Raw genomic sequence first — 15,749 nt, 5'->3', positions numbered from 1 at the left:
TAAAGACAGCAATCGAAGCATTACTTATAAATAAAAGATTTAAAGCGTAACCCCAATGAAAAATAAGAATGGTGCTCTTAGATCCTTATGTACAGTACCTTTGTGAAGCCTATTCAATGCTCAGCCGTTTGTGCTGCAGACCTCTCCTTCCTGCTAATTCACTAACAGTAAAGTTATCATTGTCTGCCATGTAACAGATTCAGTGGGGCTCCAGTCTCGATCACTTTTTCTACAAGCCTTCTAGTTCACATTACACCTTCTACTTCACCCACCTTCATTCATCCCTCTCATATTGCAGAGATTGCTTGCTTGAACTGTGCTGATGTTGCTGTGATTACAGAAATTTATTTATTAGCAAGTTTCCTTTACAGACACAGATAGCTTGCAATTCCATTTTGGGTAAGAAATTCAAGTTATTTTAGCTATATCTCTCTTTCTTTCTCTCTTAGCAAGGAGAAAGTAAAGAGCTGCCGTAATATCAGCCTCATCCTACTTTGAACCACTTGAGGGACACTTTAATTTATACCGTCTTGACATAGTTTTGCCAGGGTTATTCCAGAATTAGCTAATAAATTCATCTGTTGACTAACCACTGTCATGATTGACCGTATTCAACTCCATCTATATACAGGGGATCATATGAATCAAACTGGGATACCTTATGGTAAATTTTTATGCAACTCATTGAGGCAGATATATTTTCTATTACTGTGGCCGAACGCCATATTTATGAAGTTCCAGCATAATTTCATTTATCATATATAAATGTGTCGGGTAGAAGTGGACAGAGCTTCATAGAAGTGCTGAGCTACAGTCCTTTTTTTTTTTTTTTTTTTCAATTTTCTTCCACTTCTATAGTGGCGAAAAACAATAGCTGGTCAACCTGCCATTATTTTTAGCCTATGCCAGATTCTGGCATACGCTACGTGGGATAAGATACTGGTACAGCTTTGTGCTCCAGTATTAATAAATCTCCCCACTGTGTTGTCTTCTTACTTTTAATAAACTGTTGACTTGTCGTTATAATTTGTCTTTATTTTGTTTTAAACATGTAGACTTCTTGTGTCTTCACCAACACTTCACTGAAATGCTGACTCTTTATATTAGAATTCTGGATATGCACCAATGAACCATAATATACACTGACTAGTGAAGTGAATAACATTGATTATGTTGTTACAATGCCAAGTAAAAAGTCAGTCTTGTGGGGTATTTCCGGTTTGCAGTGCCTTCCAAAAGAATGACAATCAGTGAACTGGTTACAGGAACATGGACAACCAAGGCTCATTGATGCACGTGGGGAGTAAAGGCTAGCCCGTCTGGTCCGATCCCACAGAAGAGCTACCGTAGCACAAACTGCTGAAAAAGTTCATGCTGGCTAAGATAAAAGGGTGTCAGAACACCCAGTACATCGCAACTTGCTGAGTTTGATGCTGTGTAGCCTCAGGCCTGTCTACCACTGAAAGCACCTCCAATGGGCACATGTAGGCATTAGAACTTGACTATGGAGCAATGGAAGAAGTTTGTCTGATCTGATGAATTGCTTTTTTTTTTTACATCATGTGGATGGCATGTGTGTCGCTTACCTGGATAAAAGATGGCACCAGAATTCACTATGGGAAGAATGCAAGCCAGCAGAGGAAGTATGATCCTTGACAATGCTCTGCTGGGAAACCTTGCGTCATTTATGTGGATGTTGCTTTTACACGTACCACCTACCTAAACATTGTTGCTGCCCAAGTACACCACTTCATGGCATCAATATTCCCTAATGGTAATGGTCTCTTTCAGCAGGCAATGCACCCTGCCACACTGAAAAAAGTAGTCTGGAATAATTTGAGGACCATGACAAAGAGATCAAGGAGTTGACTTGGCTTCCAAATTCCCCAGACCTCCATCCAATTGCGCATATGTGAAAAGTGCTAGAAAAACAAGTCCAATCCATGGAGGCCTCACCTCAGAGCTTATATGACTTAAATGACCTGCTGCAAATGTCTTGGTGCCAGATGCCACAGGACACCTTCAGAGGGCTTGTGGAGTCCGTGCCTCTTAGGCTTCATGCCCACTTCAGTCTTTTTCTTCAGGGTGCTAGCCGTTTTCTGATGGCTAGCACCCTGACCCATTCATTTCAATGGGGCCATCCACACTTCGGTTTTTTTGACGGTCCCATTGCTCCGTTCCGACCAAAATAGAGCATGTCCTACTTTGGTCCGAGATTCCATGGCCCATGCAAGTCAAAGGGGCCATCAAAAAAGCTGAAGGCACACGGAAGGCATCCGTGTGCCATCCGTGTGTGACGGAGCCGTTGCCTAGCAACTGCCGGGCGGGCAGAAGTACATTAGAGATATTACACTAATCGGCAGCCACTTATCTCTATCCAGCACTGATAGAGAGAAGAGACTGTTGATAAAAATAAAAATAAGTTCATACGTACCCCGGTCGTTGTCTTGGTGACGAGTCCCTCTTCTTCCTCCAGTCCGACCTTCCTGTATGACGCGGCAGTCCATGTGGCCGCTGAAGCCTGGAGTTCTGGGTAAGTACTGATTTTTTAATTTTTAATTTCATTAAAATTGTATTTTGCGAGTGCCGAGCATGGTCATTCTTCAGCACTAGTCACTGTCCAGGGTGCTGATCAGTGCAGCCCATTAACTCTTTCAGCACCCTGTACAGTGACTAGCGCTGAACAATCCTGCTCTTTCAGCACCCTGGACAGTAGCATGGTCAGCGCTCGGAAGCGGCCGTGAACCTGCTCTGGAGCTGACTCCATGCTGGGACAAGTTAACTCGACTCTGCACCACGCCTGAAATCGTAGATGTGCAAAGGCAGACAGATTCAGATCAAGCCGTGAGTTCTATGTTGGATATCGCGGTGGATTGAGAAATGCCAGGACTCTGCTTTACTTACTGGATGCTGTCTTGAAGGACGCTATTGGGATCCTTCTTACACTCCAAAACTTGAGGTATGTGTGAATGAATACCCAGTCACGGGGCTTGATTTGCATCTTGCTGGTTTTGCTTGGGGAGTTAATCACATCTCTCTCCAGCAACATATGAACTTTACGCTATCAATTCTTCAAGGGATTTCATTGCCTTCCCACTCTGGCGTATACCTACAAGCTCTTTTTACCCTCACTCATATATTTTTGTAACCAGCTTACCTTTTCTACCTATGGGGTCTTGTGATTATGTCCTGGAATAGATAAGGACTGTTTGGATCCATGTACATACAATTTTCTAGATGTTATTTCGAATTGTATTTATTGCATGTTAAAGATACTTGTACTTTGGAGTTATTTATTTAGCTAATGACAAAGTCATATAATTTTAATTAATAAATATTTAGTTAAATTTTGATACTAATTGTTCTACCTAGAGTGTGCTAGTTTTGTCCATTGACTCTTTTTGTTTTTGTTTTTTCTATGTATGTATGTATGTATGTATGTATGTATGTATGCATGTATGTATGTATGTATGTATGTATTTATTTATGTATTTTTAGGAACGTGGTTACTCATTAGATGTCAGAATTGTGATACTCCATATATCCACAATGTACAGATGTCACAAATCACAAAGAGCACTAAAGACAGGTAATGATCCTTTCGCCCTTCAGTCATTTAAGCATTCTCTTTATAGTGTTCTATTTTAAGAAGAGAAAGAAATGTTCTTTTCACGTATTAACCGATTAGAAATGCAGGATAAGGAGCAGCTCTATGGGCTCAGTAAATCAGTTTTTTTTTTTTGTAATAGCCAGAACACCTTTTGATTTCTTACAGAACAGTGAATAGAAGAGGTCTACAAGCTACTCAGATTGTTTTCTGACTTTTTTCAAGAAAAACAAGGTGATGATGTACTGGGCAACAAAATGGCAATGGAAAAAGTAAATTCTTACAGTTTTGGCCCCAAGCAGTTTGGCAGAAATAAACAAAAATGCAATATTGTAATTCAATATTTTAAACTTAGCATTTTATAGAGACGTTCGTATACAGATTTACTTCACTGTAGAATTATTATTATATAAGGTAAAGTGCTACTATGGTAGGCTTTCAGGAAATATCTGGTTTAGTTTGTATGCTACATCAAGCATTAACTTTAAATGTTTATCTACAGTAACAATTCTGTTTCATTTACTGTGAGTTTGAATGATGTGTACAGCATTAATAACATATTAAAAGTATTTAAAATGGTTGTACAAGGTTAGAAAAACTGTGTTGCCTTTTTCCCCAGAAATAGTCGCACTGAGTTTTCCAGTCCCTAAAAATGTATGGCCTATCCACAGGATAGTCCGTCAATAGCTGATAGGGATCCCACGCCAACCAACTGTTTTAAAGGGGGTGCACCGCTCGTACGAGCGCTGCTTTCCCTTCATTTCTTCTTGCTCACTGTGAATCGTCGACACAGATGTAGCGGCAATTCACAGGTATTGCAGACTTCTTCTCCCATTGAAGTGAATGTGAGAAGAAGCCTGCAATACCTGTGAATTGCCGCTACGTGTATGTCGATAATTCACAGTGAGCAAGTTGAAATCAAGGGGAAGCAGTGCTCATACTAGCGCTGCACCCCCTTCAAAATAGCTGATCGGCGGGGGTCCTGGGAGTCGGACCCCAACTGATCAGCTATTAATGGCCTATTGTTACGACCGCTGTCACTGACCGCGACCTTCACTTACCTGTCTCCCGCAGATCTTCCTCTTCCTGCCGGTGTCTTCCTCCCGAGAGACGTCGGCACATGCACCCGCTCTGTCCCGTAGTGAACACTAGAGGGCACGCACTGGTTCCCGGCCTTAAAGGGCCAGCGCGCATATGTAAATAATTAGTTAATTATTCCCTGATCACCCTGAACTACAAAAAGGGCCCTGCCCTTCTGATCCTTGCCTGAGTGTTGTTAGTTAATCCCATGTTAGTCTTTGCAAATGGTCCCTTAGTGTTATCCTGTTCCCGTTGTTTCCCGTGCCCTGCTACCTGTATCTTGTATCCCATGCTGTGTTATTTTTCCTGAGCCTCTTTAGTGATTGGAGTCGTGTCCGACTACACTCGTTGTCATCCTTCACGTCTGGCGCAACCCACTGCACCCTCTGTCATCCGCCACGTCTGGCCAACCTACTGCACCGGCTTTCTACCGCCACGTCTGGCACAACCTGCTGCACCTACTGCCATCCATGCCAGAGCCCCTGCCACCATCTGGACTTTCAGGTACCCTTGTGCTACGAACTTGCATAGACTCTTGCATAGACTTTGACTTGGCCAGCTGCCTCTCTGCTACGGCGGAGCGGCCCAGTGGGTCCATATACCCCGTGATGGTGACAACTATCCTGAGGAAACGCCATAAATTTTTAAGGACTGGAAAACCCCTTTAGGCTACAGGAAATTGGGGTTCTGCTGCATTACCAGACACGGCATATGGACAAGAGAGGTGATGTTAAAAGAAAGCAGCCAGGTTCTTTTTTTTATCTCATACAACCACTTTAACATAATGTAATACTTAAAAGAACAATCAGAGTTTTTAGTGTAAGTGTCTTTCTTTAGCTTTTTATAATGTTTCAGTTAAAGGGAAACTCAATGTTTGGATGTGCTTTACAACACGTATTACAGAAATTGCATTAAAAACAACTGCCTTACAGATTGATAGCAACAAGAGTAATTCAAAAATAGAGCAAGACAATCAGCAAAATTTTACATTTTCCACTGTTACCCTGAGTATCTGTAAGACAGACTGGCATAAAAATTGCAGGGAGTCTGCAATTACCCTTGTTGTCCTATTTTACCTCAATTCAAATGGAGTGAAAAAGCACTCTATTTAGAAAAAAATAAGGCTTCAATTCAGGATTTGTAATATACTTCATTGGTTCTGAATGCACAATTGGCCAAAGGGGCATAAAGTAATGATTTGCATGTGTCCACTCACTCTTATTAAAGAGTGTCTCTATGATTCTGTCTTTCTTTTGGATTCCATATGATCCAAGATAAAAAAAAAACCTCTGTATGCCTTTACATTAAATTGGAGCCATACTAAGGAGCAGCATTAGCCATATACGTCTCCATATAACACAGCACTCGACCAAGGAGCAATGGAGCAAGGTGGCCTGGTCTAATGAATAATCAATTCTTTTACATCATGTGGACGGATGGGTGCAAGCTGGCAGGGGCTGTGTGATGCTCCGGGAAATGTTCTGCTGGGAAAACTTGTGTCTCTTTATTCATTGAATGCTACTTTGACATACCACCTACCTAAACATTGTTGCAGACCAAGTACACGCCTTCATGGAAATGGTATTCCCTAATGAAAGTGGCCTCTTTTAGCAGTATAATGCACCCTGCCACTCTGCAAAATCATTCAGGGATGCTTTTAGGAACATAGCAAAGAGTTCAAGGTGTTGATTTGGTGTAAAAATTCCACATATCTCAATCCAATCGAGCATCTGTGCTATGTGCTGACAAATCAAGTTTAATCAATTGAGGCCCCTCATTGCAACTTACAAGACTTAAAGGATCTGCTGCTAATGTCATGGTGCAAGATACCACAAAACATCTTTAGAGATCTTGAGGAGTCCATACCTCGATGGGTCAAAGCTGTTTTGGGAGACCTACATAATATTAGGCATGTGCTTTTAATGTTATAACATATTTATAATCTCAGTACCCTGAAGAAGCCGTGCACTATAATGAAACATGTCAGGGAGAGGGGGGGTTCGATTGTCAAATGATTTCTAATTTATTTTTGGTTTTGGCCTGAATAATGAAGCACATAAATGAATTAAAATGAAATAAGGAATACATGTGTAACGTCCACGGCCACGGACCGTCGTTCTGACTCCCCCTACTCGATGGGTCTGTGAGTTCATGCCCGCATTTCCTCCCCAGGAGACGCCAGCACTCACTTCCGCTCTGCTCTGCGGTGCAGTGTCCCGTAGGGTGCGCGCGCATGCTCCTGCCCGGACCTAAAGCGCCAACGTGCGCACATGAAAATATGGTTCTAATTAGCCCTAATTACCCTGGACTATAAAAGGGCCCCTGCCCTTTCACTCCTTGCCTGAGCGTTGTTTGTATTCCTCTGTTAGTCTTGCAAATGGTCCCTTAGTCGTATCCTGTTCCTGTGCCCTGCTACCTGTATCCTGTATCCCGTGCTGTATTTGTTCCTGTGCTCTCTATAGTGTTGGAGTCGAGTTCTGCCATCTACTACGTCTGCTGTGTTACACCACGTCTGGTGTCATCTGCCACGTTTTGCATCACCTGTCGCCAAGGTCCCATGTGTGCCTAAGCCGTTGCTACTATCTGGACTATTACAGGTACCCTTGTGCTTGGACTTTATATTGGCTTGATACTCTGTTGTTTGGCCAGCTGCTACCACGCTACGGCGGTGCGGTCCAGTGGGTCCACATACCCACAGATCGTGACAACATGTATATAGTTTATTGCACTGTTAGAGTAAGAACATATTAGTGGGCTCAATAGATAAAGTTAATTTTTTATAAATATTTTTGCAATATAAATAAATACACCCAGTGCATGCAAAACCCAGTAGTGAAGGATCGAATTCAGTAAAATGTTCCAAAAGTTTGGGATTCAACTAATTCTGAAACTGTTGGAGTTGTGTCGCACGAATCGTGGCAAAATCCCCGGCTGACATTTTACAGATTAGAAAAGATATCACATGACCTCAGGAGGGCTTTCGCATAATGCCTTGTAGGCAGCCTTCGCAGTTGACCCTCCCTCTACCCATATCTGTTGCTGTCACTTTCAGATTACATGTTGGCTTGACATTAAAGAGCTTGAAAGGGGTTGGATTTAACTTGGCTATAGTCCTAGAAGACATCAGTGAGTTAGACCTGAGTTTTCAGGCAAACGGGCACTGCAAATTTGCAACAAATATATTTGAATCGGATGGCCCATTTGACTGAATCTAAACTGAAACAAATTTTGGGAAATTCGCTTATCTCTACCCAGGAGTCCTTTTTTTAGGTTTAGTTTTAATGTTAAAACCACAGGAAATGGTGCGGTTTTTGCGCAGAGGAATGTCTGCTAGTTTTAGCGGAAATGTTGCAGAAATTTTTTGCAGCAATTCCGTTACGTGTGGACAAGCCCTAAGAGGGACTATATTTATGACGTTGCTTCTTTTCAGGTAACGACAATGCAAAAAAAGTGGAAAATTATCGTATTAAAAAAACTGTCTAAAAATAGCGTTGGATTTGCCTGCTGTAAATATTTGCCATAAACCCCTTCATGATTCATCCTCACAGGTGCCAGGATTGGTATATGACAGCTTAAGAGTGTGTAAGAGTAATCACAGAGCTATTGGTCCACATCTCCGCACTCGTAATAACAATTAGGTGGCAATTATTACAAATATCTTGTGTGAGAATCTTTTCTTACTATTATGGAAAATCATTCTTATCCTTGTAGTGCTAGGAACTACTTTAGCTTGTTAACCTAAAACTTTGACAGTTCCAGAAATTATCACTTTATATTAAATGACTGAAAGAATAATCTTTCAGACATTTAAATTTAAATTCACAGCTGTTCATTATTCTGAGAGCATATGCAAGAAAACATACGTCTTGCTGTGTATTAATGTTTTATTACTGGTGGCAGCTTACTCAAGGCTATTGCTGGGTACGGCAAATTAAAGAAGGAAACTTATCACTCACCTGACAAGGTCGATCACTCGCTCCCTTGGGGCACTGCTGACTGGCTCCTCATTTATCATAATGATCTGATCTCCTGGGACTAATTTCCCTTCAGAGGGTCCACCTGTACGCAGAAACAAGAGAAGAGAAAATATAAATATTTAAGATTGTACACAATAAGATAATGCACCTACTGCAAGATAGAAGGATACATTCCATACTGAAGGTGAATCATTTGTTCTTTTTCTTCACAATAGTTATAGCAAGATTGCATAGAGAAGATCAGAAATCACGGGTCTACAAATAATTTTACTGGTCATATTTTATCCAATACTGTTTCATGATTCATAGTTTGTGAAATAAAATTACTGATCCAATGTCAATTAGACAACAAGCTATGTGTTAACTTATTTCATAAAAATATGGTGCTTTATTTTCTTATGGGTGGCTATTTAGTTTGGGCTAGTGTCCCCTAACTAATGGTTAAGGTACCATTGTCAACCATAGTATTATAAGGCCATATAACATTTCTCTGAAATTGAGTCTAAAAATATTTTATAGATCATCAGTATATGATCGGTGGGGGTCCGATACCCGCACTCCAGTACCGATCAGCTGTTCCAGCTGCCTCCGATGATATGCAGGGTTGGTGTCAGAAGCAGATGGCTCTGGCCACTGTATAGTGGTCCTGCTGGGTTACTGCAACTCTGCTCATATTCACTTGAATAGGGACAGAGCTGCAGTACTGCAGCACGGCTGCTATACAGTGATCGAGCCATTTTTCTTCACATTTTTTTTTATATTTTTCACTTGCAGATAGTTATTCACAAGCACAGCTTTATAAGACTACATTCTTATTGATGTTTGGAAGATCTATTCTCCCATAAATTAATATTCACCAAGCATAGGAACAGAACCCATAATAGGGGAGAAGTAAAACCTTCCAAAACTTTTCCTTCCGGTGCTAGGATCTGTTCCTGTTTTAGGTGAATAAGGATAGTCAGGAGTACAACTCTCCCAAACAGTAGAAATGCAAAATAAAAATAATAGATTTTAATTGTGTCCCCCTTCAATACATGAAAAAATAACAAGAAAATAATTATAAACCAATACAACATTTTCCAGTCCTCCTGCGATTTACAAAATTATGGATTTATGAAATTTTTTTACATAGCCACCCGGGGTTATACTATGGTCTGATGATCTGATGTTCTACATAATCTGCTTCATACTCTGTCAGTATAATGTTGATTTTTTTTTAGACAGGACATCCATATAAAATACAGTATTTTGTATTTTTTGGGGGGCGAAGAGATGCTTTACACTATATCCCTGAGTTACTGATATTCACTATGAAAGAGAACATTAGACTTAATATGTAGATTGTATTATGCTCACCAATTAGGTTATAATTGTATTGAGTTGTAATAGTTTTGGGGTTCTAATTGATCGTCATATAGTAAAAAAAATTCAGAGTGGAAAGAATGACAATAGAATTGAGACATATATTTATAAGATCTAATGATTTATAAATTATCACCTTTATACAAAATTTTGTAATGTTGTACATTATGTTCATTAAATTATATATATATATATAAAAAAAACAAAACAACAGACTAACCATGAATTGCATGTCTAGTTTCAGTATGTAAAGTGCATTACTGCTCTATTTTTTTCACCCAAATAGGTTAAAAGTTCTGGACTTATAAATCTTGTTATATACCTTTTTAGAAGTCAGAACTTGTGGTGGCGGCAAACGGCTAACATGCTACTGTATGTTTTAAATATATGTATATGCAGAGGATTTGGAGCTCTGTTTAGAAAAAATGGTGTTCCAACTGTTATAAGGATATATTAAACTAATCAGCACAGATTTTTTTTTTTTTACCTAAAAACGGACACTCACTTTAAATTGGTTTTATGCCCATACATCTTAATGGCTATGTCTACCTTCACAACCATTTTTTTAATTGTTCTAAAATGCAAAATGCAGTAACTGTAAAGGATCTGCCAGGCACAGCTTCGGGGTTAACTCCCTTAATTAATCAGTCAGCACCTGAATCTACATCCCTGAGACTGACTCCAGCTTCCACCACTCAGGCTGGCAGGCTTAGGAGTGGGAGAGCCTATCGCAGCCTGGCCAGACTCAGCTAGCTCCCGCCCTCTGTCTATTTATACCGGCATTTCCTGTTCCTCCTTGCTTGTTATTCTTTTTCGTGTGGTTTCCTGGCCCAGCTACAGCTCCTTCTATTTTGTTCCCCTGCAATTCCGGCTAAGGGTACTTAGGGAAAATCATGACTCCGCACTATCTGGTCATCCAGGCATCCTGGGTACCAAACACCTCATTACCAGAAATTATTGGTGGCCTGGGTTGCCTAAAGACGTTAAGGCCTACGTCGCCGCTTGTGAGGTTTGTGCTAGGTCCAAGACTCCCAGGTCCCGACCAGCGGGCTTACTGCGTTCGTTGCCCATTCCCCAGAGACCTTGGACACATATCTCCATGGATTTTATCACCGATTTGCCTCCATCTCAAGGCAAGTCGGTGGTGTGGGTGGTGGTAGACCGCTTCAGTAAGATGTGCCACTTTGTGCCCCTCAAGAAACTACCCAACGCCAAGACGTTGGCTACCTTGTTTGTCAAACACATCCTGCGTCTCCATGGTGTCCCTGTCAATATTGTTTCGGACAGAGGGGTACAATTTGTTTCATTGTTTTGGAGAGCCTTCTGTATGAAGTTGGGGATTGATCTGTCCTTCTCCTCTGCCTTCCATCCTGAAACCAATGGTCAAACGGAGAGGACTAATCAATCTCTAGAACAATACTTAAGGTGTTTTGTCTCTGACTGTCAATATGATTGGGTCTCATTCATTCCCCTCGCCGAATTTTCCCTTAATAACCGGGTCAGTAACTCGTCAGGGGTCTCTCCCTTTTTCTGTAATTTTGGGTTTAATCCACGGTTCTCCTCCGTTTCACCTGGTAGTTCCAACAATCCCGAGGTAGAGGTCGTTCATCGGGAACTGTGCACAGTCTGGGCCCAGGTTCAGAAGAACCTAGAGGCGTCCCAGAGCGTACAAAAAACTCAGGCTGATAGAAAACGTTCTGCTAACCCCCTGTTTATGGTCGGGGATCTGGTGTGGTTGTCGTCTAGGAACTTGCGTCTCAAGGTTCCGTCCAAGAAGTTTGCTCCCCGGTTTATTGGGCCGTATAAGGTCATTGAGGTCCTCAATCCTGTCTCCTTCCGGCTGGAGTTACCCCCGTCTTTTCGTATACACAACGTGTTTCATGCCTCCCTCCTTAAACGCTGCTCCCCGTCCTTGGCTCCCTCGAGGAGACCTCCTGTTCCCGTCCTCACCCCTGAGGGGGTGGAATTCGAGGTGGCCAGGATTGTGGACAGCAAGATGGTCCAAGGCTCCCTCCAGTACCTGGTCCATTGGAGAGGTTACGGGCCCGAGGAGAGGACTTGGATACCCGCCCGGGATGTTCACGCTGGGGTATTGGTCAGGAGGTTCCACCTGCGTTTCCCCAGTAAGCCAGGTCCACTTAGAAAGGGTCCGGTGGCCCCTCATAAAAGGGGGGGGGGTACTGTAAAGGATCTGCCAGGCACAGCTTCGGGGTTAACTCCCTTAATTAATCAGTCAGCACCTGAATCTACATCCCTGAGACTGACTCCAGCTTCCACCACTCAGGCTGGCAGGCTTAGGAGTGGGAGAGCCTATCGCAGCCTGGCCAGACTCAGCTAGCTCCCGCCCTCTGTCTATTTATACCGGCATTTCCTGTTCCTCCTTGCTTGTTATTCTTTTTCGTGTGGTTTCCTGGCCCAGCTACAGCTCCTTCTATTTTGTTCCTGCTCCATACAGACCCTGGCTTACTGACTACTCTTCTGCTCTTCGTTTGGTACCTCGCACACTCCTGGCTTGACTCGGCTCGTTCACCACTCTGGTTGCTCACGGTGTTGCCGTGGGCAACTGCCCCTTTCCCTTGCTTGTATTCCCTTGTATGTTTGTCGTGCACTTACTGAGTGCAGGGACCGCCGCCCAGTTGTACCCCGTCGCCTAGGGCGGGTCGTTGCAAGTAGGCAGGGACAGAGTGGCGGGTAGATTAGGGCTCACTTGTCCGTTTCCCTACCCCCCGGTCATAACAGTAACGTTGCAATAGCTCTTGATTAAACATTTCCTATTATTTTTTTTCTACAGCTCCTATGCAGCCCTATGCATCTCCATGGTAACAGACAACATCCCTGTGTAGTCTGATTCTGCAGTCATACTTCTTTCAATCTGTCCCATACATATATTTGTGAGGTTAGCAAAAGGTTGCATCCACCTCTCAAATGTGAGATGTTTTAGGTGTGACTGCACAGTTTCAGGTTTAATGTAAACAAGAACATATTCATCTATTGACAACAGATAAAACATAGTGACAAACTGAGATGCCAAACGGTATTACAGAGTTACATAGCTTTTCATTATATAATGATAATGTTTTATTTACATAAAAGCAGAAAACTCTTTATTGAGGATTTCCTCTGAAAAGAAAGTGATATTAATTAACGAAAATCCTTGAGTTGTCCTATTCTATCAAGTTGAGAAAGATAATTTTTCAGAGGCTTCTTAATTATATCTACTTGCTTTCTTGCTGTTTTCCAAAAGATACAACAGGAAATTTCTGTCTTTGCAGCTTCCATAGGGGTTGCCCTCAATATTTCCCCAATCTCATTAGTTCTGCAGTGTTATAACCCCACTCATGAACTCACCTGAACTCAATAAAAAGGAGGGATATTCAGATACTTTTAGCCATATAGTTTATGACAGAATATCTGTTCTATGGAGTTATATGATTATTCACTTTACAATATACAATCTAATACATGCATGTGTATGAAAACAATGTTTATTTGAACAATAAGATCAATGTATTTAATTTATATGCAAAATCTAACCTTCTTAAGGTAAAGAATCTAATATTGTATAGTGGAATACCAATAATATTGTTTTTCATGGGCAAAAACAAATAATTATTTTTTTATTTTAATGCTGTTGCTACCCAGACAATGTCACACTTTTGTCCAATAGCTTAAAGGTTCTGTACACTTTTGAAAGCAAAAATTTTTTCTTAAATAATTCAATGCTTTTTGTGATTTGAAACAACCCTTAAATTTACTTTTTTTTTTTTTTTACTTTTTAAGAGACAGCTTCTATGTATCCTGTATACATAGACGATGTATGTCTCTCTTAGCCCATTCCGTCAGTTTAGCTGAACTAACAGCTCGACTGAGAGCAGGTCCTGCATGTCTCTGATACATAGTATCCAGCTAATAACGATCACATCTAAGTTCATGAGCTTAGATGTGGTCGTTATTAGTTGAATCCTGTGTGTAGAAGACATGTAGGGCCAGCTTTCAGCCAAGCTGTCAGTTCAGCTGAACTCACGGAATCAGCTTTGACGGAATGATATAGCTTCTATGTATACAGGATACATAGAAGCTCTATCTTAAAAAGTTAAAAAAAATTAATAAAAGTCAATTTACATAGTCTTTAAGTTCTTATATTTTAGTTGTAACAAGCATTTAAAATTATGATGTATTACATACGTCCTTGGCAGTGAACGAGATAAAAAACTGACATGTTAATAGCTCTGCTGAGTGCCCCGCTGCTATTCGCGTGCTCAACTTCACTCTGAAGATACCAGGGTGGCCTATTACAGTAGATTGACCCGCACTGGTTAGACTTAATTTATGCCTGATCCTATTAATATTCCATATACGCATATGGTGGAAAAACCCTCTTAAGTGGAATATTTTTTTATTTTTACTTTCTTTATTATAGTTGCCATAGCCAACATTATTCTTCTGTTATTATCTGCTATTTTTTATGCATGATTCCAGTGTATTCAATTTCATGGTAAGTAGCACTTCCAGTAATGCCATAGGGCTGAAGTAATATTATGCTGCAAAAAATATATCTAAATAAAACCCAGCTCGCGTTCCACATTTTCCTTTATTCTCGATTTCAGAACACACATTTCAATGTTAATACAACTGAATAGAAATCAAAGTCTTGTACAAGGAGTTAACACTACTTTAATGATGTTGTAATGACCAGGCAACATCCTAAATGAATTGTTGAGGAAACAAAAACAAGTCTTCAAACTTGTGAAATATTAAAATTATTACCTGCCTCTTGATCAGTTTTGCTGACTTTTCTTTAGTTTAATGTGACTCATTTATCGGCTAAAATATCTTAGTATTTAATCGCATGCACAACGAAGAAAAATGACACTCATGAATAAATATTTGCACTGTGTATCATTGAATGCCATGATTATAACCAATGCGAGTTAACCCTGAAAGTAACTAAGTCCTCATTAATTGAGAAGGAAGTTATATTTGAAAACCCCGGCTACCCAGGATGCTTCTTTCACAGTTTAAGCAATGTCAGTGTTTGTATTCACCACGCGTAATAGAAGCAGCTTTTTACAGTGACATCTTATCAGTTATCATGACTGCTGAAAATGGACAAAATCCCGCACTTGCTCACTATATCTTTGTACAATCTGAGCAGCATACAGAGAATATGAATCAGAGGCACATTGTGTCAAACAGAGGAGTGTTCCAAACTTAGCACTGTAAACATTTTTCAAATTCATGAAATTTGTAACAATAAAACTATAAGAGGATATTGTTGACACATCTATTGCTATTCGTGCCTGCAAATGTCAATGTCTGCATAAGGAACAGCGGTGTCTAATCAAAGCGTGAAGAGCGTGCATGTCACCTATTTTTGGAAGCAACTAAAAGTAACCCAAAATGTAATGGAGGGTGAAGACTTATATCATAGTTTGTTATAGTAATAGTTTATTATTGGTGGGAGCCTGCTGGTCTAACTTGTGTCCTTCACATTTCTGTAGCACCCCATTTCATGCTCCATAAGTAATATAGTATTTTCAATAAGTAAAAGTAATGAAATCTCATAACCAACAAATCAGGGTGCTGAGACAACTGGAGCTTCCCTGTATGGAAATTAGACACATGACTCCGGAGTGCTCCATAAAATCAAGGGAGCAAGTTTTCCATGGATCAGTTTCAGTGTGAATCCACATTAGAATGGGAAAATGTAGAAATTTGAGTGA

At 40.7% G+C, this 15,749-nt stretch overlaps 1 protein-coding gene across 2 annotated transcripts in view; it reads right to left on the bottom strand.

The window, feature by feature from the left end:
- FRMPD4 (FERM and PDZ domain containing 4) overlaps positions 1–15,749 on the bottom strand; it is a 433,432-nt gene that overhangs the window by 75,897 nt on the left and 341,786 nt on the right. For both annotated transcript variants that reach the window (XM_075852758.1, XM_075852756.1), the window contains exon 5: positions 8,644–8,746. In XM_075852758.1, the coding sequence (XP_075708873.1) occupies positions 8,644–8,746 (103 nt within the window). The remainder of the gene's footprint in view (positions 1–8,643; positions 8,747–15,749) is intronic.

Source organism: Rhinoderma darwinii, chromosome 2 (genome assembly GCF_050947455.1).
Source record: "Rhinoderma darwinii isolate aRhiDar2 chromosome 2, aRhiDar2.hap1, whole genome shotgun sequence".
NCBI lineage: Eukaryota > Metazoa > Chordata > Amphibia > Anura > Rhinodermatidae > Rhinoderma > Rhinoderma darwinii.
The sequence above is the reverse complement of the archived record's forward strand: the minus strand, read 5'-3'. Positions and strand labels throughout refer to the sequence as shown.